The sequence below is a fragment of the Zophobas morio genome, unplaced genomic scaffold (genome assembly GCF_036711695.1).
Source record: "Zophobas morio isolate AGI-343-1 ecotype UQ-CSIRO unplaced genomic scaffold, CSIRO_AGI_Zmor_V1 ptg000030l, whole genome shotgun sequence".
NCBI lineage: Eukaryota > Metazoa > Arthropoda > Insecta > Coleoptera > Tenebrionidae > Zophobas > Zophobas morio.
In genome coordinates, this window is record NW_026972135.1 from 10,730,956 (window position 1) to 10,755,222 (window position 24,267).

At 32.7% G+C, this 24,267-nt stretch overlaps 4 protein-coding genes across 4 annotated transcripts; 2 read left to right on the forward strand and 2 right to left on the reverse strand.

Annotated features, from left to right (window-relative positions):
* Nucleotides 1–4,702: 4,702 nt before the first annotated feature.
* LOC135138107 (2-methoxy-6-polyprenyl-1,4-benzoquinol methylase, mitochondrial) lies at nt 4,703–5,861 on the reverse strand. The gene is made up of 4 exons (XM_064067971.1): nt 5,652–5,861; nt 5,118–5,604; nt 4,958–5,069; nt 4,703–4,905 (listed from the first exon to the last, which is right to left on the reverse strand). The coding sequence occupies exons 1-4, from the start codon at nt 5,812–5,814 to the stop codon at nt 4,804–4,806; spliced, it is 864 nt and encodes a 287-aa protein (XP_063924041.1). The 5' UTR covers nt 5,815–5,861; the 3' UTR covers nt 4,703–4,803.
* A 1,069-nt stretch (nt 5,862–6,930) lies between these two features.
* On the reverse strand, nt 6,931–8,765 carry LOC135138551 (uncharacterized). The gene is made up of 2 exons (XM_064068531.1): nt 8,399–8,765; nt 6,931–8,318 (listed from the first exon to the last, which is right to left on the reverse strand). The coding sequence occupies exons 1-2, from the start codon at nt 8,763–8,765 to the stop codon at nt 6,931–6,933; spliced, it is 1,755 nt and encodes a 584-aa protein (XP_063924601.1).
* A 5,377-nt stretch (nt 8,766–14,142) lies between these two features.
* Nucleotides 14,143–18,353, forward strand: LOC135138102 (uncharacterized). Its single transcript, XM_064067960.1, has 4 exons — nt 14,143–14,243; nt 14,601–14,761; nt 15,189–15,338; nt 15,406–18,353. The coding sequence occupies exons 2-4, from the start codon at nt 14,624–14,626 to the stop codon at nt 18,256–18,258; spliced, it is 3,141 nt and encodes a 1,046-aa protein (XP_063924030.1). The 5' UTR covers nt 14,143–14,243; nt 14,601–14,623; the 3' UTR covers nt 18,259–18,353.
* An 87-nt stretch (nt 18,354–18,440) lies between these two features.
* Nucleotides 18,441–22,009, forward strand: LOC135138103 (ankyrin repeat domain-containing protein 50-like). Its single transcript, XM_064067961.1, has 2 exons — nt 18,441–20,659; nt 20,756–22,009. The coding sequence occupies exons 1-2, from the start codon at nt 19,504–19,506 to the stop codon at nt 21,643–21,645; spliced, it is 2,046 nt and encodes a 681-aa protein (XP_063924031.1). The 5' UTR covers nt 18,441–19,503; the 3' UTR covers nt 21,646–22,009.
* Nucleotides 22,010–24,267: the final 2,258 nt, after the last annotated feature.

Below are 24,267 nucleotides of genomic sequence, written 5' to 3' on the forward strand. Positions count from 1 at the left end.
TTCGGCCGTTTGCGATAAGGTAGTCTCTGAAACTACTAACCTGATTATTGTGAAATTTTGGATATACCAGGTATCAAATTTTACAATTACATTTATGTAAGGAACATTTTTTATTCTGATTTAATAAACAGTTGTTGTCGTTATTTCAGGAGTTTATTCATAATTTTTAATATTATTTATACAGATGTCTCAAAAAAACTGGTGGAAGGTTATTTCGACAGAACTTCTCTCGCCCTGAAATGCACCTGAAGAAATCCTGCTTTTTTTAAACTATTTATATTTTTATGGGATTTTTGTTTTCTGATAATTTCTATAGCTCCCACAGCTTTTTGACTTTAATTTTTCAATTTTTCATATTTTTTGTTTTTCAATTTTTCGAGTTTTAAGATCTAAATTTTTCAGTTGTTCAATTTTCCATCGTTTGAATTTTTCAATTTTTAGAATTTGCAATTTTTTGACTTGCCATATTTCGTTTCGGTTTTTTGTTTCCTTTAATTTTGCATTTCTTCAAATGTTGTCTTCGTTTCGGTTTTTAATTTCTTTATTTTTTCAATTTTTCCATTTTTCAGTGTTCAAAATTTACAATTTTCGTTTCTTCAATTTCAATTTCTTGATTTCCAAAATTTTCAGATTTACATTTTTTTTTGTTCCTCAATTTTCCGACATACAAGTCTTCGAGTTTTCATTTATAAATATTTCTTTTTTCAATGTGAAATTTCTTGATTTTTCGATTTGCTATTCTTCGGTTTTAAATTTGTAGATTTTTTAATTTTTCACGTTAACAGTTTTCAGTTTCTTGATTTTTCAGTTTTTCGTTTCTGCAATTTTTTAGTTTTCATTTTAAATATGTAATAATAATTATACCTAACTTCATAAATATCTAACTTTTTCATTTATTTGATTTTTCATTTCTTCGATTTTTAATTTTTCAATTTTGTCAATATTTAATTTTTCAAATTTTCAATTTTGCAGTTTTTCGACTTCACACTTTTGACGATTCCATAATTTTTGGATTTTACAATTCTTGGGTTTTCCAATTTTTCACTTCATTAATTTTTTTCGATTTTTAAGTTTCTCGGTTTTTAGTTTTCAATTTTTTTATTTTTAATTTTTCAATCATGCGATTCTTTAATTGTTCATTTCTTCAACTTTTGGATTTGCAATTTTTCGTTTCGGTGTTTTATTTTCTTCATTTTCACAATGTTTCCATTTTTGAGTGTTCCCATTTCACAATTTTTTGTTTTTCAATTTTTCGACTTCCAAATTTTTGTTTTTAATTTTTTTTTTTTGTTTCTTAATTTTACGACAATGCGAGTTTTCGAGTTTTCATTTTAAAATTTTTTTGTTTTTTTCAAATTTTCGGTCTTTCAGTGATGTTACAGTTTTTCGACTTCACAGTTTTGACGATCCCATAATTTCTGGATTTTCCAATTTTTTGATTCATTAATTTTTTACGCTTTTTAAGTTTCTCGGTTTTTTTAGTTTTCCAATGTTTTTTATTTTTTTTAATTTTTGGATTTGTAATTTTTCGTTTCGGTTTGTTTTCTTTATTTTTACAAATTTTCGATTTTTCAGTGTTCCGATTTCACAATTTATTGTTTTTTCAATTTTCAATTTTTCGACTTCCAAATTTTTGTTTGGTTTTTTAATTTTACGACAATGCCAGTTTTTGGAGTTTTCATTGTAAAATTTTTCAGCAATTTTTTGATTTGCAGTTTCACCGAGTTTCTAATTTTTCGATTTTTCAATATTATTATTTTATAATGTTTCTTTTTTTCATTGTGAAAATTTTTAATTTTTGGGTTTTCTAAATTTTCGATTCATAAATTGTTTTCGATTTTCAAGTTTCTCGGTTTTTAATTTTCCAATGTTTTTTGTTTTCTTTAATTTGTGAATCATTTGATTCCTTAATTTTTGATTTCTTCAAATTTTGGATTTACAATTTTTCGTTTCGGTTTTTATTTTCTTTATTTTTTCAATTTTTCGGTTGTTGAATGTTCTTATTTTATGATTTTTATTTTTTTCATTGTGAAATTTTTCAATTTTTGGATGTCAATTTTAGGTTTTGCAATTTTTTGATTTCCAGTTTCACTGAGTTTTTTAATTTTTCGATTTTTCAGTTTTTTAGTTCTTCAGTTTTTTCGATTTCCAATTTTCGTTTCGGTTTATTTTCTTTATTTTTTTAATTTTTCGATTTTTCAATGTTCTTATTTTATAAATTTTGTTTTTTTCATTGTGAAATTTTGCAATTTTTGGGTTTTCCAAATTTTCGATTCACAATTTTTTTTCCATTTTTAAGTTTGTTGGTTTTTAGTTTTCGAATGTTTTTTATTTTTTTTAATTTTTCATCTCTTCAAATTTTGCAATTTTTCGTTTTGGTGTTTTATTTTCTTTATTTTTACAATTTTTCCATTTTTGAGTGTTCCCATTTCACAATTTTTTGTTTTTTCAATTTCTCGACTTCCAAATTTTTCAGTTTTTTGATTTTCTAATTTTTGGATGTCAATTTTAGATTTTGCAATTTTTTAATTTTGCAGTTTCACCGAGTTTTTAATTTTTCTATTTTTCAGTTTTACAGTTCTTCAATTTTTCGTTTCATTAATTTTCTATATTTTTTTCATTGTCAAATTTTTCAATTTTTGCGTTTTCCAATTTTTCGATTTTTGAGTTTCTCGGTTTTTAGTTTTCCGATGTTTATTTTTTTTGTTTTTCATTTCTTCGAATTTTGGATTTTCAATTTTTCGTTTCGGTTTTTTATTTTCTTTATTTTTACAATTTTTCCATGTTACAATTTTTTTGTTTTTTCAATTCCTCGACTTCCAAATTTTTCAGTTTTTCATTTTAAAATTTTTCAGTTTTTCGATTTTCCAATTTTTCGAATCATACATTTTTTTCGATTTTTAAGTTTCTCGGTGTTTAGTTTTCCAATGTTTTTTATTTTCTTTAATTTTTCAATCATTCGATTCTTTAATTTTTCATTTCTTCAAAGTTTGGATTTGCAATTTTTCGTTTCGGTTTTTTATTTTCTTTATTTTTGCAATTCTTCCATTTTTGTGTGTTCCCATTTCATAATTTTGTGTTTTTTCAATTTCTCGACTTCCAAATTTTTGTTTTTAATTTTTTTTTGTTCTTCAATTTTACGATGTACAAATCGAGTTTTGAATTTAAAATTTTTCAGTTTTTCGATTTTCCAACTTTTGGATTTTAATTTTAACTTTTACAATTTTTTAATTTGCAGTTTCACCGAGTTTTTAATTCTTCCATGTTTCAGTTTTTCAGTTCTTCAGTTTTTCGTTTCGGTTTTTATTTTCTTTATTTTTCAAAATTTTCAATTTTCCGAGTCGAAATTTTTAATTTTTTAATTTTTTCAGTTTTTCGTTTTTTCAATTTTGATTTGCAACTTTTCTAATTTTCATTTTAAATGTGTAATATAATTATAACTTCTAAAATATTTCACTTTTTCCGTTTTACGGTTTCAGAATTTTTCCGTTTTTGAATTGGATTTTTAAACTTTTTCATTTATCCGATTTTTAGTTTTTCAATTTCTCAATATTTAATTTTTCAATTTTTTCATCTTTCAGTGTTACAGTTTTTCGATTTCACAGTTTTGATGATTCCATAATTTTTCGATTTTACGTTTTTTTTTTTTTAAGTTTCTCGATTTTTAGTTTTCCAATGTTTTCAGTCTTTTGTTTCTTCATTGCTTTGATTTTCAATTTTTGTTTTTTCAGTTTTCCGATTTTTCAACGTTTGAATAAAAAAAACTGTAAAATTGAAAAAACGAAAAACTATGAAACGAAAGCTTTGAAAAATCGAAGATTAAAGACTGAAAAACTTGAAAATAAAAAATTGCAAAATCAAAAAAATGGAATTGTAAAACCGAAATATTGAAAATTAAAGATATCTGGTAAGTAATTAATCGAGAAATTCAAAATTTGCAAAATTGAAACTTTTAAAAATGGAGAAACCGAGGAATCAAGGATTGAAAATTTGAAAAATTGAATAAACAAAAAATTCTATAATCGAAAGAAACATTGAAAAAATAAATGAAATGAAAATGAAAAAATGGGGAAAATGAAAATTAAAAACTGTGGAAAATGAAAAATAAAAATCAAGGCCTTGAAAAAGTGGGAACGAAAAATCGAAAAATTGTAATGATGAAAAATAGTAAAATTGAACAAGAAATTGAAAGAAATATTGGAAAAAATTAACTTAAAAAAAAAACGAAAAAATAGTCATCCTGTATAAGTAATTCTAAAATTTATGTGTTGTAAATCACAGATTATATGTAGTCATGATATTTTTTGGAATGATAAACGAATAAATTTTGATTGAGGATTTACCATGATTGTGATAACTTTGAAACGTTTGCAAGATTTCAGAGCATTATGTTTTGCAGTTTCAAATTTAAATTGCAAAATGTTGTTATACAATTGATTTTTTTGCAAAAATCTCGATGTCTAAAGTAAAAATTGAACAGGGATTCATAAACTACATGTGAAGAAATATTTTATTTTACATAACTGAATTAAAATTTACCAACGTATTGTGTTCAAAAAGTTAATGACGTCATCGCAGTATTTTAATACGCATTGATTAAATACATATTTAACAAGTTTTATATATTTAATCAATTGAGTAGGAGAATATCACAAAATCATTTGACATTTTGCGTAATCACATCGTGAAATAAAGTGGCAAGGATGAAAACAAACATTTACTAGCGAATTTTTCAGTATTATTTACATATTTGTATTTATTCAACAATAACAGTACAAAATTATAAAATTTTGAGTCGTGGACTTATAACTTAAATCCTGAGTGTATGGCCACTATTCCTAAGCTCAAATTTTCATAACTCACTTCTCGAAAGCCTTCTTGTTCTATCATCTCTTTTAAAGTCTCCTAGAAAAAAAATCATCAAAAGAATAAAAACTTTCAACAGTATTAAGAATACCTGGTCAGGAAACTGCCTAATGCTTTCCACCAAGTACTGATAAGCTTGCCATTGCCCAGTAAGCAAATGCCCCATAACCGGTATAATTTGAAAACTGTACTGATCATACAACCTACAACACAAAATATAAACAAACGTTAATTAAAACAGAACTACCAACCATCGAAATGCGTCGTTCTCCACATGGCTGAACTCCAAACACATAAATCTACCACCAGGTTCTAAAACCCTATATGCTTCCCTTATCACTTTATAAATACGAGTACAGTTCCTCATCCCAAACGCTATAGTATACGCATTAAAAGAATTATCCTTAAAAGGTAAATTTTCCGCATCAGCCTGCTGCCAACTTATCAACGCTGGATCGTGCCCCAGCGCTTTACTTCGAGACTTCCCCACATCCAACATATCAGCATTAATATCACACACCGTTACATGGCAACTTTTCTCAATATTGTCATTTTTAATGTAATTAACAAAACGAAAGGCGACATCTCCAGTACCACCTGCCATGTCCAGCAACTTCGTGTTTTCTGTAGGTCCCAGACGACACATGAGTATGTCTTTCCAAACACGATGGATTCCCATTGACATGACGTCGTTCATCTTGTCGTAACTGGAAGCGACATTTTCGAACAAACTGTAGACTGAAAGGTAGTTTAAAGCGTGGGAAAAGTGTGATTTTGGGTCTCACCTTTTTGCCCCTTTTCACTTTCTTTCACCGTTTGGAAACCAAAATGGGTTTCTTTGTCGGAGTCTTCGGGGTTGGAGTGGGTCGTGGTAATGCATCTGGAATTAGTATTGGGTTTGGGGAGACGAGGTTGTCTTAAAATTTTGCAAAAAGTTCGTGACAACATTTTAAGGTTATGATTGTGTTGACAATTGACATGTGTTAGATTGACAAGTAACACCATAGGCGTCGACTTTAAGGGTGCCCAGTAGCAGACCGAAAAATGAGCTAAATGGAATTTCATTTTACGGGCGTAATTTTAACTTTGAAAAAAAGATCGACATTTCAATTGATAGATTATGTCTAAATCTCTGGGGAAGACACAATATTTTTTAAAATAAGTGATTGTTTAGTGTTTAATTAATCGTTCATTCTTCGAAGGAAATTGCATTTTTAGACGAGGAGAGAGCATTTTTCGCTTCAACTTTTACATCAGTGCAAAGATGACATTGAGCTCTATATTTATCAAAATATTTGCTTTTAAAAAAATATTGAATAATGAAAATAAAGTGAAACTAGGCAACCCTATTTACAAAGATCCGTTTCAATAAATGGCTGAGTTTTACACAGCAGGGAGCCTTGCCGACCGACCCTTTCAGGTAATCAGCTCAGGTACTTTAGGTCATAAAAGTCATCACTTGTGGGTGTATTTGCAAATAACCGTTTACCATTTCTCGTTAGTAGACCCGCATCTCTTATAGTCAACGACGATCCAGATTACATGAGTGGCAGTCACTGGACGGGCATTTATGTGGACGAAAACAGTCTCGGCTATTTTTTTGACAGTTTTGGAAGACCGCCTAATAAAAATGTGGGGAAGTTTCTCAGACGAAATTGTCGTTATTGGAATTTTAACACGATGCACATACAAAACATCTGGTCTGAAGTGTGCGGGATGTATTGTGTATTATTTCTTTTTAACTTTGTACGAGGTAAGGCTGTCGATAATTTTTTTAAGATGTTTACAAATGATACTAACCGAAATGATAACATTTGTAAGAAATATTTCAATATGTATTTTTTAAAATAAAAAAATTCTATAAAAAAAAGTACATCTATTTTTTATTTATTTCAACACACTGCAGTATGATTAAAGCAAATTTAGAACTGTAATAAATAAACTCTATATTACATTACATTAATCACATATCACAGATAATAATGCATTTTAATATTTAATTCAAATATCTACAATAATCTTAAAATGTATCAAAATAACGAAATTGCAGCTGACCTAATCTAATTAGGTTCGATAACCGTATGGTAGAGTGTCAAAGCTGCCCTGTATGCGACGTCTTTTGGTGTAACTCATACCATAGGTTTTATGCGCATTTTTGGTAAGTACATCATACCTTTTATTACGAATGATAGCTTTGTCACTGATTTGTAAAGAAACGGTAGGGTTTTCTAAGATCATCGTCTTTAATGCTTCAAAATTAACTTTTTGCGAATTTGCATAATGTAAAGTAATACCCTTTACTTTGCACACCGTATCATATGTGTTTTCAGAGGCTTTCCAAAACTTATATGCGTAATTCTTTGGGCCGCCACTAACAAATTCCGCAATATAAGAACCATCCCCGTACTCGGCCATTTCGTCTGTAAGATCGCCTAGGAAATCACCGGTGGGCGGTTCAAGCTGTCCATCGTACTCGCTGATAAAAAAGATACTGTCAGTGTCATAATACAGTACGCGTCTGTCTAGCTGCTCTAAGTATTTATATAATTCTAAACGTGCGCTAGCTGTTGTATATGCAGCAATAGCTACGTTCACAGATTTCAATAACGCAATGTCTTCTTCAACTCGTTCCCAATTAGCCATGAGTACGTCATCATTGACTATGGTTAAATTATTTACGATAAGTGACGGATTTGTCACCATCTTAAATAATTCGCAAGGATCGTGAATAAATTGAGTTTGTTGAGCGTTCTCTCGTTGGCCAAATTTGCCCCAAAATGAGTTCAACATTATTTTGGAAACAAACCTAAGGCCTGCGTTCTTGCATATCTTTTGCTTATCTAAAATAATTCCCTCTCGTTCTCGATACAGATCGATGTAACGGTCTTTCTCTAGTTCACTAACGCACCAGCTCGGCCAACCACTGCATTCCTGTTTGATTTTGAGAAAATTATTAACATATTCTGAGAACAGCCCGCCAGATTTTGAGTCTCTGTCATATTGTACAACTTTATATTCCCAGGCCTCAGAAATATTTACAACTTTATACTGTTTTTCAATCGCCTTGCGCAGCTCATCAGCAACATAGGTACCAGTAAACTGTCGATCACTGATTTGATGTGAACACTCTCGTTGACATTCTGTTTCCACGCAGGATCGACACAGCGGAAATGTTAATTTACCGTTACATCTATATGGAAGCACGGGATGATACAGGTCTTGAGGCGGTAGGACCGTACATTTAACCAATCCTTCAAAGTTTTGCAAGTCAATCTGATTGCAGTCATTTGGATGTACGTAAAGTTTCACCGGATGACCCACAGGATATTTTCCATATTTATTTACGTATGGATACAACGAGCATACGTCATAATATTTTATTTTTTCACCAGGGCGACACTTATAATAAAGTTGTGATGCATTAGTGCGTCCTCCAAAGAAACTTTCTCGTGCTACAAGCGGAATTTTTTTTGTTACATCTTCACGCTCTACAAAATTTTTCATGACTATATTTTCTTCAAGTTCTTTCCACCCAATTTCTTGACAAAATCATCATACTCTTCATCGTCGAAGATCACTGCCGCTGTCAATTGTGGATTGTGGATTTTAACAGCCGCTTCAAAGTTCTTAAACGGTCTCACACCGAATGATATAAATTTACTCCCAGATTTAGTTAGCGGAAGCATTATTTCATCAACTAAACGATAACGTTCATTTGCGATCCTACGACGCTCTTGTATCGCCTCGAGCGCATCGACTGCAGCCGACATGGCCTCATCTAGATTGTCGTCGAAGATGCTGTCAGCTTTATCTTCGTCGGCACTACGTTGGGTGTCGTCAATTATAACCAAAGGAAATGCACACTCAGGGGTTTGAGGTACCGGCGACGTCGGCGACATAGCGCTTCTTCTTCTTCATCAGCCTTCTTTCTCCTTTTCATATCAGGAACGCGAATATTCGCAAAGCGCCGTTTTGGGGTATCCATTTGTTTCTGTAAATTTAAATATTGTTAGAATTATTATTATTCTCTTAACAAGAAAATTAACTTACCAATTTGTTGAAAAAGTAAACAGGTATTTAGAGCACGAAATGTAGGTATCTTACTCAAGGAATACCAGAAGAACACTAGTCTAAAACTGGCGAATGCATTGGTTTGGACGGTATATATATCCCCGTACGTCACTTAATGACAATTTAATTAACATTTTAGAAAAGTGTACACAATCAGGTGATTCACACAGTTACTGCCAAAATGACCCTTCTGTAATAGTTTGTTAAGAAATTATGCGTATAAACATTAAGACTTAAGGAATACAAAAAATAGAAATTTACGTACCGAACGAATGCCATTTTCAAAACACCTTTAGGCCAACTGATTAGTAATTAATTAATTACATTTGGCGGCCATCTTAGAGCGCGGGTAATTAGGACAGGGCTAGTAATTAGAGCACTTTCACTAATGAGCAATTAATTGATGTCATTAGCGTAATAAGCAATTAATTGATGTCATTAGTTTAATGGATCTTAATGAGCAATTAATTGATGTCATTAGCTTAATGGGTGACGTCACTCGCTAATGACCCAAAGTGTATACGGTTCTACTTATGCAGACGACATTAAGTTATACAACAATAGTTCTAATGCTGTGTTTCTCAAAAAGTATCTTCTTGCAGTATACAAATCGTCCACTGATTGGCTGCTTCCACTTAACATAGATAAATGTGAAGTTCTTTACATTGGTAAGAAGAACCCAAAGGTTTCATACTATATTGATGTTACTGAATTGACAAAATCTGACTGTTCGAGATCTGGGAGTATTAGTGAGTTCTGACCTGTCGTGGTCAAATCAGGTTGTTCATGTTACTAAAAGGGCCAGCTCCATGTTGTTTCTTCTAAGTAAAGTTTTTTCTAAAACTAATCCCATGGTGTTCTTGAAGTTGCACAAAACTTACATAAGACCTATGTTGGAATTTGAATGCTCACAGCTCCTTTCCTCCTAGAGAGGGGGTGCGAATTTTAGCCCCTTCCAAAAAATTTTGTCTATTATTTCTCGCGTTCTCTACTCGCACGCAGTGTATGCTCACTTGTATGAAAGAACGTCTTCCCGCCACTTTAAAGAAAAAAACACAAGGCCAAATTTTGAATTTTGGAATTTTTTATGAACATTATTAACGGATGGAGAGAATTGATATAATTTAGAAGAGTTATGACCGAGTATATTCCTAATATAAGTACAAAATTTCACAACAATCGGTCCAGCACTTTCGGAGATTATCTGTCTAATAAAAATCCGGGACGGCAGACAGACGGACAGACGGACAGACAGACGGAAATGGGAGACCTATTTCTTCGTCTTCTAGGTGTCATGAAAGATCGAGAAAACGTAAAAGTAGAGAGTCGGCCGACGGACTCGATTACAATATTTCCTTTGCTTACGCTCGGGATGTAAAAAATGATGTAGGTATGATTCAGAAGCAGTTCATTCTGGTATATTTAATTTAATACGGTTTTCAACAGGATATAGCACGTATTTTATCCCAACTATTGCCTTTTTTACAGCACAAGTAATTGTATTTTTTTTAAATAATCGCTAAATTTATATTAGTGGCAACCATCGTAATAAATTTCCATTTCTAAATTGTCGAGTACATCTTGAAGAACTCGTTCCAGACATGAATTTTACCACTGATTCTGATTTTGCGAACTTGTATTCAATAATACAAATAAAAGATTATGCTATTTTATAAATTTATCAATAAGCAAATAATAAAAAACGTTGCAATTTCATAGTAAATATATAAAGAATACTTCAACCAGCGTAAGTTACGCAGATAAGTTCACGCACCGAACTAGTCATAAATTTATAGTAAAAAAAGCTGTTTAAGTTATAATTAATGTACATGTATTTTTACTTCCTGAGCACATATACTTAATTACATTACAATTCGATGTATGTACCGCTACTACTTTTAATATTAGTTTCCTACTCCCTATGTGTACTAACAATATGCTGTCTACTACTATTTCCTAATTAGAACAATAACTCATTGCACGGGAAAACAAAAAATCCCAATATTTTTGCTACTTCTTGAGCGCAAGCTAAAAAAAAATAAATTCGCGAAATCAAATTTTATAATTTTTCGAAAAAGCTGGATATGTTTTATTGTACTTTAGATGCGAGGGAATTTCTGCCGAAACAAATTATAATAACTTTAAAATGTAGGCAAGATTTCAAAGCATTCCATTTTGCAGTTCTTAATTTAGTCAATTAAAAAATTGGTCGATTGTTGTAATTGTTGTAATTCACATTGAGTTATTATAACTAAGCGAGGGAAACATTTTTCTAGGGGTCGTGAAACGCCGAGAAAATATGAAAGTGGTAAGTCGCCTGGTGAACTCAATTACTATATTTTCTTACCTTACGCTCAATAAGTACAAATGGCCTGTCTCTCCGCAATGACTGAAACTGTTTGTGTTTATACATCGGAAGAATGTCACGTGGAAACTAGTTTGATTTGAATGAGTTTATCGCCTCAGAAAAGAGGATTGAAATTATTAATTAAGCCACGATCGAACAAAATGTTCTGAATATTATTATTATTATTTTTATTTAACTATTATTAAGTAAACAGCTGCATTTTCTCACATTTTCGAGAAATTAGAGAGCGATTAATTTCATTTATTTATTTTATTTTATCAAATGGAAAATGGGGGTAGGGTGATTAGGCAGATATATTGAAAATTTATTAAACTTGCAATAACCTTGAAGTGTCTGTGAGATTTCAAAACATTGGATTTTGCAGTTGCTGTTATAACCCATAAAACAAATTGACTCATTCATTAATTTTTTTGTGTCACTCTGTATAAGCAATTCTAAAATAAAATTATGAAAGCGATCGTAAGTCACAAGTATAGTTCCATCATATTTTGTAGATTTTAGATAAAATTTTGACATAATGTCATCAATTTTTTGGGGGACATAAACAGATAAACATATGTATTTTGATTAAATATTTACCGAGTGTACGATAACTTTATAACGTCTGCAAAATTTCCAAACATTTGGTTCTGCGGTTCCAGATTTAACCAATAAAATGAATTAACCCATTTATTTTTTTCGGTCTTCCTGTGTAAGCAGTTCTAAAAATATGAAGGCAGGAATAAATCACAGGTATACATACACTCGTCACATTTGCGATAGGACTAATTGGAAAAAAATGAAACGTCATCAATCTTTGGGGGATAAACAAATACGTTTTGATGAAAAATTTACCATGTTTTAAAACATCTGCAAGATGTCAAAGCATTCACATATTCAAAATTAAATTGGAAAATGTTGTTTTATAATTTTGATTTTTTTCCCAAAAATCGGGACATTTCGGGTAAAAGCTCTTAAACTACATGTGTAGGACTATGTTATTTTATACAATTTAAAACCCATTTACTACGTATAGTTTGAGATAACGTCATCACTAGAGAGCGGAAAATATGCAGCAAAATTTTGAGAAATATGATCATATGATATGCACCAAATTTATGCAAATATGCAGTAACTTTCTTAATATATGCAGATATATGCAGTTGCATATGCTCCAAAAATTAAAAAAAAAGCTTAATAAGCGAACTAAATTTATTTATAAAATTCAAAAACAGATTTCCCGAGCTTACATTTTATTACAAAAAATACATAAATCACATTGCAAAGTGTTTAATTACATCTCACTAACACATAAATCACGTTTTTGAAGATAATATTCTTATACTAAAAAATAAATATAAACAGGTCAAATTAAAGAATAGTAGTAATCCACTATTTAATTACTATTTTGGTAACAATTTATTTTTTGATATTTTTCGAAATAATCTAACAAAAAGTTATTCCGGTGATTCTAAAGTAAATGTATTTGTAAATAGAAAAACTGCGTACTACGTCCACAGATGTAAAAATACTTACCGGTTTAGGGCAGGCACGACAAAGTACAGTTTGTTCTTGAAGAATAAGTTCAGGAAAAGGTTTAATCCATAAGTTAATTTGAGTTATCTTCGACATATTGATACACTTGTATCCCTTTAAATGCTTTCAATATAAACTCACGATGAAAAATAATAACAGTATAACGTCCCTTCGATCACTACTAATAAACGTACCACTTAACTAACGAACAAAAATATTGGGAATGAAGGGTATTTCCAAAAGTAATTAGGGCGCGAATTTACCTGGAAGGATGGCTTAACACCCAGTGGTGTCTCCAAACTACCATAAAACCCAAACCTTTTCTAGTTATTTGAAGTTCAGGACAATATTTGCAATATGATTCATAAAATTTCGTCTTTCTAGGTAAATGCCGATAGAATGACAATATTTTTTTTTTCAAATTAGCACAAAAATTGATAAAAATGCAAAATATGCACCCGTTCCGTGAAATATGCAACAGACGGCAAATATATGCAAATATGCAATTTTTTTATAGCTGTATTCATTTTTAATTAGCATGATTCGTTCACATATTAAATATCAAGACTTATATGCAAAAAATAACGGATATGCAAATTTCATAAAATCCGCTCTCTAGACTCATCACATTATTGGTGGGGATGACTAGATACAGTTTGGTTAGCATTTTTTCATCCACATAATATTTATGATACGCATATAAAGCTTGACAACAATCGGTCCAGTAGTTTTGGAGATTATCGTGTTATTTAACTGCTAATTTTGCTTTAAATTTCTGTAGTGTACTTAATATAAATAAGTGCGAAACCAATTCCTAGAAAAAAGATTATATGTTAGGTACTACGAGACAAGTAAATAAATATGAATTACAACTTAAATAAGATAAAATGTCGTGATTTGATTGCAAAATGTTCAACCATGGCGTCAATAAACACTTCATGTTTATCGTTATCTTAAATCATAAATAGTCATTTGTTGATAAGTATGTGAGTGATACTTTGATACGGTTAGAACTACTTAAATAGCATATTTTGCAGCGATCACTTTATCTTTGGTTTGCTGTATTTTATTTTTTTCACTATTACTTGCGTTAATAACTCTAAATCAACGTATGAAAAATAGATACCTAATATTCAAAGACTAGAATTTATGAAACGTCGAGAAAAAATTAAATCAGACATTTATCAGGTTTTGGATTTTCCAGAACTTGAAGGTTTTGCTTTTGATAACACTAACTTATCAGATATGCTAACCCCACCTTTGGAATATAATATTTTAGAAACGCCGTTAAAAAGATTAGTGATTATTTTAATACGGATGATTTATAAGTTTATAGTAAAAAAAGTAACACTTTAATTGTATCGTATTTTATAAAAGTTTTTGTGTCATTGTAAAGTTCAAACATAAGTCAACTTCTCGACGGGTAAGTAGAAAATTATAGTCAGAATTTAGAATGTACGCATATTTTTTATTGTACATATACCTATAATAATAAGTGGTATTGTTTGTAGAGAACTCTTTTTCACCAGTTGTACTATTTTTCGTAACGACCGCTCTATCGATTGCTCGGGTTTGTCTAGAAATGGTAGAATTATTTCTAATTATTTATTCTATTAGATTCTATGATCACGATTCCCACTTTTGACAACATGAGTCATTTTTATCTAGTTTTTTACCTAGGATAATTCATTTTTAGCTTTATTGTCGAAAAATGACGCATATTAGTCTCTATGTTTTCTGACCGTCGCTAGTTTACTTGACTGATTGATATTTTTCTCAGCATACACGTTTAAATTTGTCGCCATGGACTCAAGTTCCGACGAAGAAATCAGAAGATTAAGAGAGGAATTAGAACGTAAGATAGAACAAAAAAGACGAAGAAAACAAGAAAAGTTGCTACACACACCGCAACCCGAGGAGAATACTTCTTCTGCGTTAAAGGTATCATAAATTTGGATCGGTCTAAACTGTCCTCAAATTCATTTGGTTATTAATTTGTCTTTCAATTTACTTGTTACATTTTTACAAAAACAAGTACCTAAACTTCAATATTCAACGTAGGCAACAGAATTGTATTGTATTGTATTATAGTATAAAAATAAATTAAAACTATACAATTTTACAAGAGAACGTAGACAAAGGGTTAAGAAAAATGTAAAGTTTTCCATTTTTTTTATGTTCAGATCAATTTTTTTATCAGATGATGTCATCGTCTTGAAAATTTCATGTTTCTTATTCACGGTCCATTATTTCAACTCTAAGAAAAAAAATGAAAGTTTTGAAACTTTAGCCACGTAATTGTTACAGTTATTTAGAATAATTTTAACAATTTTTTTGCGAATAATTTTGTTAATTAAATTATTTTTAGCGGACAGATCTAGTAGGAATAGAAGACACTCCAAACAAGCAAGCTGCTCTATCTGAAGACAGACATCAAATTAAAGGAAATACCGACGAAAATATAGTTCTGGCTGGACAAGCAACAGATGGCGAAATAAATAAAACTTTGTTGGATAAGGTAAATTTATTTATGATGAATTATTGAACTATTTTTGATTTATTCACATTGTTGATTTCTATTACAGATTTTTGAAAAACGAGCAGGGACCACCGATAAGGGTAAAAAGTACGAAGATTTGGTTACCGCTAAAGTCGCACTACAATTGGTAAGCGACAGTAAAATAAGAGATTTCTACATTTCTTCGAACGATAAAATTTTTGGTGATTTTGATGACGTGGTTATTGAGATTAAGACAGATAGAGGAATAAAAACAAAAGCACTGCAGTTAAAACATAGCAACGAAAAAAGACTACTAAGTATAAAGCAGTTGGCAAGTAAAACGGGAAACTTTAGCATAACAAAATATTTCAAATCTGCTCAAGAGGTACAAGGCGAAGTAGAAGAATTTATATTATTCACCACAAACAACTTTACAACTTCAAAGGAAACAAAATTTAAACTCGAAGGAGAACAGTTCTACGTGAAGCCGATTAAAAAGACAGCATCAGAAGACGATTGCGACATGTTAAGAATTTCGGAAAACATAAATTATTATCATACATTTGAGATCGTTGAGGACGAATGGACTAAACAAAATCTTGAAAAAATTCAGCAGTATCAACCATTCTTCGAACGCTTTCGTCTTTACACAAACCAAAAACGTTTTGAAGCTCTTACAAAATCAACAATGAATACATTTACTGAGATGTTTTGCTCTAACGAAGAAACTTTCAAGAAGTACGTCGACGTCATATCAGAATGGAGTTTGCGAGGAGGAAAAAAAGAAAAGCTAAGCAAAAGAATGATGCAACGTATAATCGCACTTCGTTTGCTTTCTTCTCAGATCGAACCGTTTGTTTTTGGTTCAGTCACGGACGAAATGAAAATACTTCGAGACGCTATTTGTTTGTTCGATATTACGTTGGTGGAAAAAAAAGGCAGCAACGCAGTTAAAAATTTGTGGGGAGACTTGGACCAAAACATTGACCTCAAAGAACTAAACAAAGTTCGATTACTTTATTCCCTTTCTTTTGATTGTATAAGTAGTGTCGAAAATCTGGATGCAAATTTGTTGACACAGTTGCTATGGCTGATGGAGAAATGTCCGCTCATTGTGAAAGAACACGTCAATATGGAGAAAGCTATTAACCTCTGTCCAGATGCAAAATTTATTATTCTTGGCGAGGGAAAATATGAAGAATGGATGAAAAAACACTCTGTGTTTCAAAACTTGTTCAACTTGGAAACAGAAATCGAATTGTATGAAAAAATATTGCGAAAATTCACCATTTCTATACAAGGCAAAGAACCACGTAATTTGGTGACTGCTTTCGAAAAAAATGAAGAGATTTTCAAGCATGTTACTGTGGAAAAACTTTTAGAGATGGCAAATGGTCCATGCCATATAGATGGACAAGAGGAAGTTTTTCCCAATTTTTATTTCGATAGACATTTGTCAGCCAATATTATAGACATTAAATACTTAGAACATGTTGATCGAAATACTGTAATCATTTTAAATTGCGAAGGTAATTGTCAGGAATTGAAAATATCTAAAAAACATACTCTAACAGACATCGAGTGTTTTTTAAGAAATACAGACCCCAAAATTTTTAATAATACAATTTTTATAAGGAGTGAAAAAAATTGCAGTGATTCTGATTTTCAGAAAATATGTTCTAAAGGAGCAGCATCCCACACTGTACACTATTTTAAATTTCTCAACGATCAAAATTTAGAATGGATCCGAAGCAAAGGCTCTGTTAATGAATTGCGAAATTATAAATTACCTAGTCGTTTCAAAAACGAAAAGGAAATTTGGTCCTCCGAATTCAGTAACAACATACATTTAATAACAGGTGACCCAGGAATGGGCAAAACCGAGTTAACGAAGAGTCTAAAAAACAACTGTTGTGCGAGATATTGGACCGTGATCCTCAGTGCTCAAGATGTTATGTCTTTCTTTAAAAATTCAATGAAATCTGAAATATTAGGAGATTTAAAACTATTCGAAACATTCATTTTAAACAAAAAATACCGACACCTAGCTGGGCTGGATCGAGAATATTTGACACTGTGTTTAAAGCAACGCAATGTGGTTTTTGTATGGGACGCTCTTGATGAAATATTTACACAGTATTTAAATGGTACTTTAGGTCTCATTCTTATGTTAACGCAGAAAGGTTTCATTCAGTGGGTTACTGCGAGGCAACATTTGAAATCTTCTCTTGAAGAACAATTTAATACTCTGACAGTGAGTATCAATCAGTTCAGCGAAGTCGAGCAAGAAGATTATATTAAGAAACGTCTTAATGGTTTTATTGCGTCTGTGGACATGAAACACACCATCGACAAAATTAAATCCACGTTTGCATTTATAAAACATCTAGATATATTGGGAATCCCTCTTCAAATTTTTATGCTAACAGATGTATTACTTAAAAATAAGAAAAAATATTTAGAGTTATTAAACAATAAATTTCTCCTGACTGACATGTATCGTTACTTTCTTGACGGAAAATTTAAGTTTTTCTACGAAAGCAAGGTTCCTGTAAATAATGATTTTTGGAAAGAAAAAGTCAGAAAGGAAAAGGAAGAAAAATTAAAACTGTATGAAAAATTGGCGCTTGGAGCAATATTTCCTGAAGATGTTTTGAAACAATTAAAGATAGATTGTTCGCAAGATAGAGATTCTGTTTCTGAAGATTTCGCAACTGTCGGTATCGTGACTGGTCTACAAAACGGCATTCCGCAATTTGCACATGCTTCCTTTGCCGAATATTTTGTTGCCTTGTATTTTTCTAAAAATTTTAGAATGACACGCAGAGACATTTTTTTTGATGAAAAATATAGCAATGTACGTTTCTTCTTCGACATGTTAACTGGTAAAAATTCCCCGGTCCACATCGCTATTTTATACAGGGTGTCTCAGAAATAAGTACATTAATTTTAATCAGTTATAGAGCTCATTGAACTCAACAACTTTTCTTAGTAGAGTTTTGTCAAGAACTTTTTAATTATCAAGTTAAAAATTGTTAAAGTTATACCCCAATTAAGGTTACCCGCCCATGGATCCTCAGTCACCCATGGACACTAATAATTATTATAATTAATAATTTACGGTCAAAAACAGTTACTAGGATACGTATTTTCCCAATCTTGTCAATGTGACAAACATTTAGAGAGAAATTGAAAATCCTGCTCCCTAATGGCGTACGAAATTTCAACGGCCCAAATGTGAGTGTTGAACACCTTCCCTCGTGTAATCGACCTCATCAGTTGATGGTATAAGAGATACAAAATTTGCTTGTTCGTTTATTTTTCTATTAAACCACTCACAAAAGTTTTGCCTACGTGGTAAGTCTGTTAGTTTCAATAACTGAACTTTCTGGTCATAAAAGGGGTACATTTGTTCTCTGAGTATCCTCCAAATACTACTCTCCGATACATCACACTGAACAGTGATACGTGCTAGTGCCCGGTCGAGCTTCGACACTCTTCAAAACAGCCTCTTCAATATTAGCAATTCTATTACTACGTAACTTACCCCGATCCTGAGGTGCAGGTTTAAAAGATCCGTACTCTCGAAAATGCTACAACGTTCTTAAAACTGCGCACATTTGGCAGACGATTTGGGAGGTTTTCTGAAAAAATTCCTTGGGCGCGAGTGCCGTTTCCCCGAGCTTCACCGTACGTTAAAACCATATCGGTGCATTCCAGATTTGAAAACAAAGCCATTTCAACACATTTCGTCTATAAATTAGAAATCTGTGCCTAACAAACTTTAAAGAGACAACGTTTAATAAAAACATTGACATAAAAATGATTGTCAGTGTCAAAACGGTTGCTACGGTACCTTCTTCATTGTTGTAGTGTTGCTATTATTTAAGTTATTATTTAAGGTGAACATAGACGGCTCGTGAATATATGGGTGGGAAAATTCGAAATTCGACTTGAGTTTTCGAAAAAATGCTAGATAAAAAAGTTGTTCCGTTTCACGGGTTCTGCTACTGGTTAAAATTAATGTACTTATTTCTGAGACACCCTGTATAGAAATTTTGATGAAGTGGCCAACTTTGAGGACGAAATAATAAAACGTAAAGATGAATGTGGAAGAAGTGCCTTACATCTCATTTGTTCTTGGGGACGAAGACATGGGCGTTTAAAAGTACAAACCAAATTTATGCATTATATTATCGAAGCATATCAACAGATAATGAGTGCTTCATTAGAAACGAAAGAATATTCTAAAGCGTTATTGTTTTTGTTAGATAAATGTGAAATATTAGAACAAGATTTTTTACATAAAATCACACCCTTAGCATGGGCACGAGAAAGTGAAAATTTGGGAGCGGAACTGGAATTATTGCAATCACGCAAATTTCAACTGAAAGATTTCTATCGTCGAACAACTGACAAAATTAATATTTTATTTTTTGCCGCTTTGCACGGATACGCAGAGGTGGTTAAAATGGTTGTTAAGCAACAATTATTTTCATCTTGGAGTATTTTTAATAAAGAAGTAAATTTTGTTGTTGAATTTGATGGTAGTACGCCTCTTATAATAGCTTCTCGAGCGGGGCACGTAACAGTTGTAGAGTATTTAGTCAAACGTAAAGCCAAAATCAATCGCGCTGATAAATATGGTCGGACAGCGCTTTACGCAGCTTCCTCTCGAGGTCACGAAAAAATTGTCGAATGCCTGGTGAAATGCGGAGCTGAAATCAATCGCGCTAATGAAGATGGTGAGACACCGCTGTACGCAGCTTCCTATGGAGGGCACGAAAAAATTGTCGAATTCCTGGCGAAATGCGAAGCCGAAATCAATTGCGCTGATAAATATGGTCGGACACCGCTTTACGTAGCTTCCTTTCGAGGTCACGAAAAAATTGTCGAATTCCTGGCGAAATGCGAAGCCGAAATCAATTGCGCTGATAAAATTGGTTGGACACCGCTTTACACAGCTTCCTTTCGAGGTCACGAAAAAATTGTCGAATGCCTGGTGAAATGCAGAGCCGAAATCAATTGCGCTCATGAAGATGGTAGGACACCGCTTCACGTCGCTTCCTCAGGAGGTCACGAAAAAATTGTCGAATGCCTGGTGAAATACGGAGCCGAAATCAATCGCGCCGATGAAGATGGTCGGACACCGCTTTACGCAGCTTCCTCTGGAGGTCACGAAAAAATTGTCGAATGCCTGGTGAAATGTGGAGCCGAAATCAATCGCGCTGATAATTATGGTCAAACACCGCTTTACGCAGCTTCCTCTCGAGGTCACGAAAAAATTGTCGAATGCCTGGTGAAATACGGAGCCGAAATCAATCGCGCTGATAAATATGGTTGGACACCGCTTTACGCAGCTTCCTCTCGAGGTCACGAAAAAATTGTCGAATTTCTGGTGAAATGCGGAACCGAAATCAATCGCGCTCATGAAGATGGTAGGACACCGCTTCACGCAGCTTCCTCTGGAGGTCACGAAAAAATTGTCGAATTCCTGGTGAAATGCGAAGCCGAAATCAATCGCGCCGATGAAGATGGTCGGACACCGCTTTACGCAGCTTCCCCTGGAGGTCACGAAAAAATTGTCGAATGCCTGGTGAAATGCGGAGCCGAAATCAATCGCGCTGATAATTATAATGGTCAGACACCGCTTTACGCAGCTTCCTCTCGAGGTCACGAAAAAATTGTCGAATGCCTGGTGAAATGCGGAGCCGAAATCAATCGCGCTGATAATTATTATGGTCAGACACCGCTTTCCGCAGCTTCCTTTCAAGGTCACGAAAAAATTGTCGAATGCCTGGTGAAATGCGGAGCCGAAATCAATCGCGCTAATAAAGATGCTCAGACACCGCTTCACGCAGCTTCCTCTCGAGGTCACGAAAAAATTGTCGAATGCCTGGTGAAATGCGGAGCCGAAATCAATAGCCCTAATAAAGATGGTCAGACACCGCTTTACGCAGCTTCCTCTCAAGGTCACGAAAAAATTGTCGAATGCCTGGTGAAATGCGGAGCCGAAATCAATCGCGCTGATAAAATTGGTTGGACACCGCTTTACGTAGCTTCCTCTCAAGATCACGAAAAAATTGTCGAATTTCTGGTGAAATGCGGAGCCGAAATCAATCGCGCTAATAAAGATGCTCAGACACCGCTTCACGCAGCTTCCTCTCGAGGTCACGAAAAAATTGTCGAATGCCTGGTGAAATGCGGAGCCGAAATCAATCTCGCTAATAAAAATGGTTCGACACCGCTTTATGCAGCTTCCTCTGGAGGTCACGAAAAAATTGTCGAATACCTAGTAAAATGTGGAGCACAATCTTTGGTTTAATGAAATGAATAATGATGGTTAAACTCGAATTTTGAATGATTAGTTCAACGACGATCCAAAACTCCTCCGCGCCGGACCAGACTTTAATATTGTTACCATCCGTCGCCTCATTTTTTTTATATTATTAATATTTTGTTGATCAAATCAGGGACGGTTCATTCTATAATTCCGTAGATTTGAGACTGCAGTACTGTTATTATTAGGATTTTGCTCTATTTATTAAAAAAAGATGTTACCTTAACATTTAAGAGATATTATTACTTTAATTATTATAGGATTTATCAAAGAGAAAAACACTTTCTTGAAATAAGAATTTTAATTTATTTGAATGTCATTTCTTCGAGCGAAAAATATTTGTTTTGTATGAAAATTAATATTTTTGATAGGAATAAATGAGTTTGTTTGACTTATTTTTTTGTTTTTTTATGTTTAAAAAATTGGCCATCTTTCACCCAAGACGATGAAGTATCTCACTAAAAAAATATTTACTTAAATTTCAGAAACAATTCAAATATGTTAAGACAATTGTAAGAAATGTGGATATAAAAGAACATTTATTGTTTAAAACGGCAACAATCGCAAAAAAAAAATACCTACCCAAGATGAAGATAAAGTTAGTTTCCATTTTCGGGAATTTTTATTTTGAAGCATTAGCGATAATTAAATAGTAAGTATGAAAGTGATAGATAATATCATCAGATAGTAGCCGATGTCGGTACTGTTCCCAGGTAGGTACCTAATCCACCCGACCGCAACCTCTGCCATGTAAGGTACTACTCCCTACTAAAGTCCACCGTGTTAAAAGGATCAGGAACGAGGGAAAAAAAGACATGTGTTTCATACAAGATTATAATTACAGCTTTCTCTTAACAATTATCAGTCTTCTCGTGTTTAATAGCAACTATTCAACTATTTGTGCTTCTGCCATTATTTCAAAAAACCTATTCTTCAAATAGACCTGTCTTATACCCGAAAAGGTTTTAAATCTTCTCGCGAGTGAAAGAACATTAAGTCAACAGAATCTAGATCTAGATTTGGAAACGACTGTCCTTCGTTTACTGGGCTTATTGCACCTAGTGCTTCCACACTGTGACCGTTAAAACTTGGTTCTTTCCTCACTAGAACTAGTGGTTCTTCCACAAAGGAAACAGTGTTTTGTGGGCTGATACTCGGAAGATTCTCAAGTAGCGTGGTTTGTTTCCTTTTATTTATATGTATGTATTTGTTAATGTATGCAAACTTGGTACTTCAAACTAAATATTTCAACTAACCTATTCTCATTTTTGAGTAGTGTGACATATTAAATAACTTCCTGCCACTACGAGTATAATTAAAATTTCACTTCCATAGGGTTAGGTAAATGCAATTTATCAAGCTTACCTCTGTAATTCGAGACTTGATATGCTATTGGAATTCGTACCACCTTTGTCCAAAGTGTTAGTACCTTCCATTTTTCTATTTCGTAACCTGTGAGTTTATTTCTTTGTAATTTTCACTTCCATTTATTTGGGTTATGCTGTATTATATACATATATTATATTATATATATTTACATACCGTCTCATTTTTTGCCGAATACTCGGCTATTTGTAATTTCTCTTCTGTTTATCACGCCCAACCATTTCACGTAAGAACCAGACAAAAATTTTCTCGGGTAGAATACAAATCTGATGGTTTTACAGCTTGATGGGTTGATAAGACGATTGGGGTTCTCGCCCCACCCACGTCCTCTAGCACAGCATATCATTTTTATTGGTCGAAATTTCGCTTTTAAACAATCTTTATTCCATTTCTTACATTTATTTATTGAAAATAGTGCACTTGGTATTTAGAGTTAAACCTGAGAGGCGGTACGTTTACATGACCTACTGCTACCCTACAATCATTTATGGAAACTCTGTATACATATGTAGGGACTCTAGTAAGAGCTATTATAAAAAAAAACTAAGAATGTGGATGTTGCAATAAAGTTCAAGTACGCCACATTTGTCAAGAACTTTTTACCCATTCGAGAATTTATTTGTTAAAATGTGAATGAAACGGAAAACTGCACATAAAATTATATCGACAAAAATGCATAAAAACTTGTCAAAAAAACAATAACAACAACATATCAAAGTCATAAATATAAAAATTTAATTGGTAAAACGTAAGTCATAACATAAAACAATGGTCCAGATTTCCGTTAACTATGGGAGTAATAATTATTTAGGTCAATCGACATTTCTCTGCTGACTAATGCAAAAATGAACTGGGAGCGCGGATTTCTCAGACTAGCGCTCATTAAAATCGTCTAGCCAAAACAATGATAATGTTTAGCGCGCCACCTGCACACTCCTCCTCCCCCCCCCTCGCTCTCTTTCTTTCTCAATCTCAACGGTTAAATTTTAATTTGAAATTTTCGTAAGATGAAAATTTGGAAAACCTGACAACTGGGGAAAACCATCCAAAAACCTTCGACATAAAATTTATGAAATTGAATTGCAACCTAACTAACGAATTTTCCTGAAAAGCCCTGCGACAACGATTTACTGACACTGAAAAACAAAACTAAAAGAAAACGACGATTACGATGCGACGGACGTCTAGAGGGAGATCTTCTGCAGCGGATCCCCGGATCGT

What these genes read in the sequence shown, in the direction of transcription:
- LOC135138107 (XM_064067971.1), bottom strand. Translation starts at nt 5,814, where the DNA reads ATGTTGTCACGAACTTTTTGCAAAATTTTAAGACAACCTCGTCTCCCC. An exon ending in AAGTGAAAAGGGGCAAAAAG is followed by an intron (nt 5,605 to 5,651) that starts GTGAGACCCAAA and finishes ACTACCTTTCAG; the next exon opens with TCTACAGTTTGTTCGAAAAT. An exon ending in TTAGGCAGTTTCCTGACCAG is followed by an intron (nt 4,906 to 4,957) that starts GTATTCTTAATA and finishes TTTTTTTTCTAG; the next exon opens with GAGACTTTAAAAGAGATGAT.
- LOC135138551 (XM_064068531.1), bottom strand. Translation starts at nt 8,765, where the DNA reads ATGTCGCCGACGTCGCCGGTACCTCAAACCCCTGAGTGTGCATTTCCT. An exon ending in TGATTTTGTCAAGAAATTGG is followed by an intron (nt 8,319 to 8,398) that starts GTGGAAAGAACT and finishes TTCCGCTTGTAG; the next exon opens with CACGAGAAAGTTTCTTTGGA.
- LOC135138102 (XM_064067960.1), top strand. Translation starts at nt 14,624, where the DNA reads ATGGACTCAAGTTCCGACGAAGAAATCAGAAGATTAAGAGAGGAATTA. An exon ending in ATACTTCTTCTGCGTTAAAG is followed by an intron (nt 14,762 to 15,188) that starts GTATCATAAATT and finishes AATTATTTTTAG; the next exon opens with CGGACAGATCTAGTAGGAAT. An exon ending in ATAAAACTTTGTTGGATAAG is followed by an intron (nt 15,339 to 15,405) that starts GTAAATTTATTT and finishes TTTCTATTACAG; the next exon opens with ATTTTTGAAAAACGAGCAGG.
- LOC135138103 (XM_064067961.1), top strand. Translation starts at nt 19,504, where the DNA reads ATGCATTATATTATCGAAGCATATCAACAGATAATGAGTGCTTCATTA. An exon ending in CAATCGCGCTGATAAATATG is followed by an intron (nt 20,660 to 20,755) that starts GTTGGACACCGC and finishes GCGCTCATGAAG; the next exon opens with ATGGTAGGACACCGCTTCAC.